Source organism: Mandrillus leucophaeus, unplaced genomic scaffold (genome assembly GCF_000951045.1).
Source record: "Mandrillus leucophaeus isolate KB7577 unplaced genomic scaffold, Mleu.le_1.0 Scaffold1106, whole genome shotgun sequence".
Classification (NCBI taxonomy): domain Eukaryota; kingdom Metazoa; phylum Chordata; class Mammalia; order Primates; family Cercopithecidae; genus Mandrillus; species Mandrillus leucophaeus.
Genome location: NW_012099277.1, coordinates 65,217 through 68,218, shown reverse-complemented (window position 1 = coordinate 68,218; position 3,002 = coordinate 65,217). Strand labels below are relative to the sequence as shown.

At 35.6% G+C, this 3,002-nt stretch overlaps 1 protein-coding gene across 1 annotated transcript in view; it reads right to left on the bottom strand.

The window, feature by feature from the left end:
- Positions 1-3,002, bottom strand: part of VWDE (von Willebrand factor D and EGF domains) — an 88,755-nt gene that overhangs the window by 36,062 nt on the left and 49,691 nt on the right. Inside the window, exons 11-12 of the mRNA XM_011992539.1 lie at positions 1,564-1,772; positions 455-1,419 (exon numbers count right to left, since the gene is read on the bottom strand). Coding sequence (XP_011847929.1) covers positions 455-1,419; positions 1,564-1,772 — 1,174 coding nt within the window. The remainder of the gene's footprint in view (positions 1-454; positions 1,420-1,563; positions 1,773-3,002) is intronic.

Sequence of the window (3,002 nt, the reverse complement as noted above, 5' to 3'; positions counted from 1 at the left end):
AAATTAGTATAATTAGCAAAACAATATAAACACAGTGTTTTAAAAATACTAAATTTGAGTTCTGGGAAAATAATGATTCTCTATAAGGTAGAGGGCCCACTTGTGTGTAAAGGCCCTGAGGTTAAATGAACTTGGCATTTTCAAGGGACAGCTTAGAGACCAAAGGGGCTGGAGTGGAATGACAGGGTGACAGTAGTAGGGAATGAGTTTAGAGAGACACTGAGTGCCAGATCACACTGTGCCTTCTAGGCTGTTATAAGTTACTTTGGCTTTTACTCCAAATAAGATGAGATGCTGTTAGAAAATTAGTAGTGTATTAATTAATATGATTTGGAGGTTTTCTCTATAAAATCTGAATAAACACTGTTAGGATACTGAGGGTGAAATAAAGATCAAATACATTTTTATAATGAAATATCATATGCAGTATCAAACTTTGAGAGTATTTACTTACCATAGGAATCACTGCAATCATAGGAAGTAAAGCTTGGGGAACATGCACACCCCCATTCCATACACTGCCCATTGCCGCTGCATAAATTGGGACATTTTAACACTAAGAGAATGTCTTCAATTGACGTTCCATACTCTTCTGTGTTATATTTCCCCTCCTCCACAATCCTCTTTTCACATTCATTTTCTAAAAGGGCCACACCTGCTTCTGCCCAGCTAAGATCATCTTTTAACAGAACATCCTTCACACACATATCTATAACACTGTCTATTCTCTTGCCGAGAAAAGCAAGACAGAGCCTTCCTATGCTGGAGTTGGCTAGAGTCTGCTGACAGAGGGTCAAGGTGCTGTACTCGGTGAGGCCAGAGGGTGTGGGCCAAGAGGGGACAAACTCTTGCTGTACATCCTCAGTGTGGTCCTCTGGGAAAAAATAAGTAAGTTCCTCCAGATCCGTTTGGCTGAGACTCGGGAAAGCAAACAAAGGAAGGAACTCATAAAAGTTTTGCCGTTTCCGTCTGTTTTGTCGATTGTACCTCATTTCTTGGCTGGGGCTTTCCTGGCCTTGTGTATATTTCTTAGTGTCCAAATATTTTAGTGCATCTTCTTTCTCATTTCCAGGATGTTTTTGTACATTTAAGCCTAGTTTAGTCAGGTTTATGTGGTTGTTTTCTTGTGGAAAGAAATTTAGATTATATTCTTCTTGAGATGTATGCTTGTTTATCTCTCTGACAAGAGTGCCTGAATTAATATATTCAGAAGTGACATCTAGTTCTGGTATCAAAGAAGGTAAGCTGACATGACTGAGGTCTTTGCAACCCGAGACGATTTCTGATTGAGAAACACTGCCCAGATCATTGGAAGATGGATACGCTGCAGTGTCCACTGAACAGCTACAATAGGATGGCTTTCCAGGTGACGTCAAAGAAATTGGCAGTGTGTCAAACATGCTTTTTCCTGGTAAAATCCTTCCAAATGGAGAATAGGAAAGAATAGTAATTTCTATATAGACATTTTTTCCTAATATGTGTTGCAAAAAAGCAGAGTGTTGAGCCACCACCCATTTTAAATCTAATATTAATACAATTGCAAGTGGAAAAATAGTGTCTTACCTCCATTCATTAATAAAAGCAACATAATTGTTAAAATTTTGATCAATTTGGATCCCATTTTTGTCATGGAAATCATTCTCTGGATTTTCATCAAAGGTTCCACAAAGTCCCAAAGTGTTTCTGTAATCTACACCAGGGGCTCTGATCGTTAGACTCATGCCCCATTCACCAACATCAGCACGGATGAAAGCCCCAGAAGCAAACCAGATCTGAAAAACAGAAATAAACAATACGGAAATAAAAGACATTGAAGCAATATTCAATCTGGATTAAGAAAAATCTATTATTTAAAAATAAGAAATAGTTATTCCCTCAATATAAAAAGAGAATAAAATACTGATTTTCTTGACTACAACTTTCTTCTTAACATTCTAAGCCAAAATAGGGGTTTTTGCATATTGCTGACCTGAAATTTGAGGACCATACTGATCTTTTTATTGAAATATATTGCTTGCAACTTCTTTCTTTAAATAATTTAAACTAAAATGAGATAATTTATATAATTAATACATTACAGATATTGAGGAAGATGTTTACCAAGTAATGTTTCTGATAATAATTATTTAATACAGAATTAGATTGACAAGTAATTAATTTACACAGATGAATATAATTTTAGAGGAGTACATGTGCCTACAGCTAATTATCATTCTCTAGCTGCCAGTAGACAAACAGAATCAGAAGCTAAATTATAACTAGAAGGTAGCTTGAGGAGTTGGCAATCTGAGCAAGGAGAGTTTGCTGAATGACCCTAGTAGCCTGTGAAATCTAACTGTGAACCACCTCTCCCATCACAGGAATATCACCTCTTCCAGACCGGCCACTTTGATGTACTGTATACGTGGAGAAGCTATCTCTTCTAAAATCACTGAAGATACACCACTGTGTTTGCTCTTCTGGTTGTTTTTCCCCTTTCAATTTTCTTAAAATTTAAAAATAGCTCTTTTTTCTCTTTTTACAAAAATGGTCTGTGCTAGTTACATTAAATTATTTAAAAAACAGACAAATTTTACATTCCAAACCAACTTAAGGTAGCTAAAATTAAGATTTTGATGCAAATTCTTCAAAAGCCTCTTTTATATTTTGGGCATATCTTTGCCTGTCAATAAACCTACTCACCTACTCCATCATTTTCATGACTACAAAGTGTTCTACTATATGACATCACTGTATTTAGAGTTTTAGTTAAACCTGTTTATTGATCACTACTTAACCATAACTTTTTCCTCTTATAAGGAAAGATACAATAAACATCACTGGGGGTATGCACATCCTTAACTATTATTTTACAATAAATTTCCTGGAGTAAAATTTCTTGGCAAAATAGCACACATAGGTGCAGGTTATATATGATATATATGTTCCCTGGAAAGACTGTTACTAAATGTACTATCTCTACTCTTCTTGATATTGTATGAGAGATGTTCAATCTTTATTTA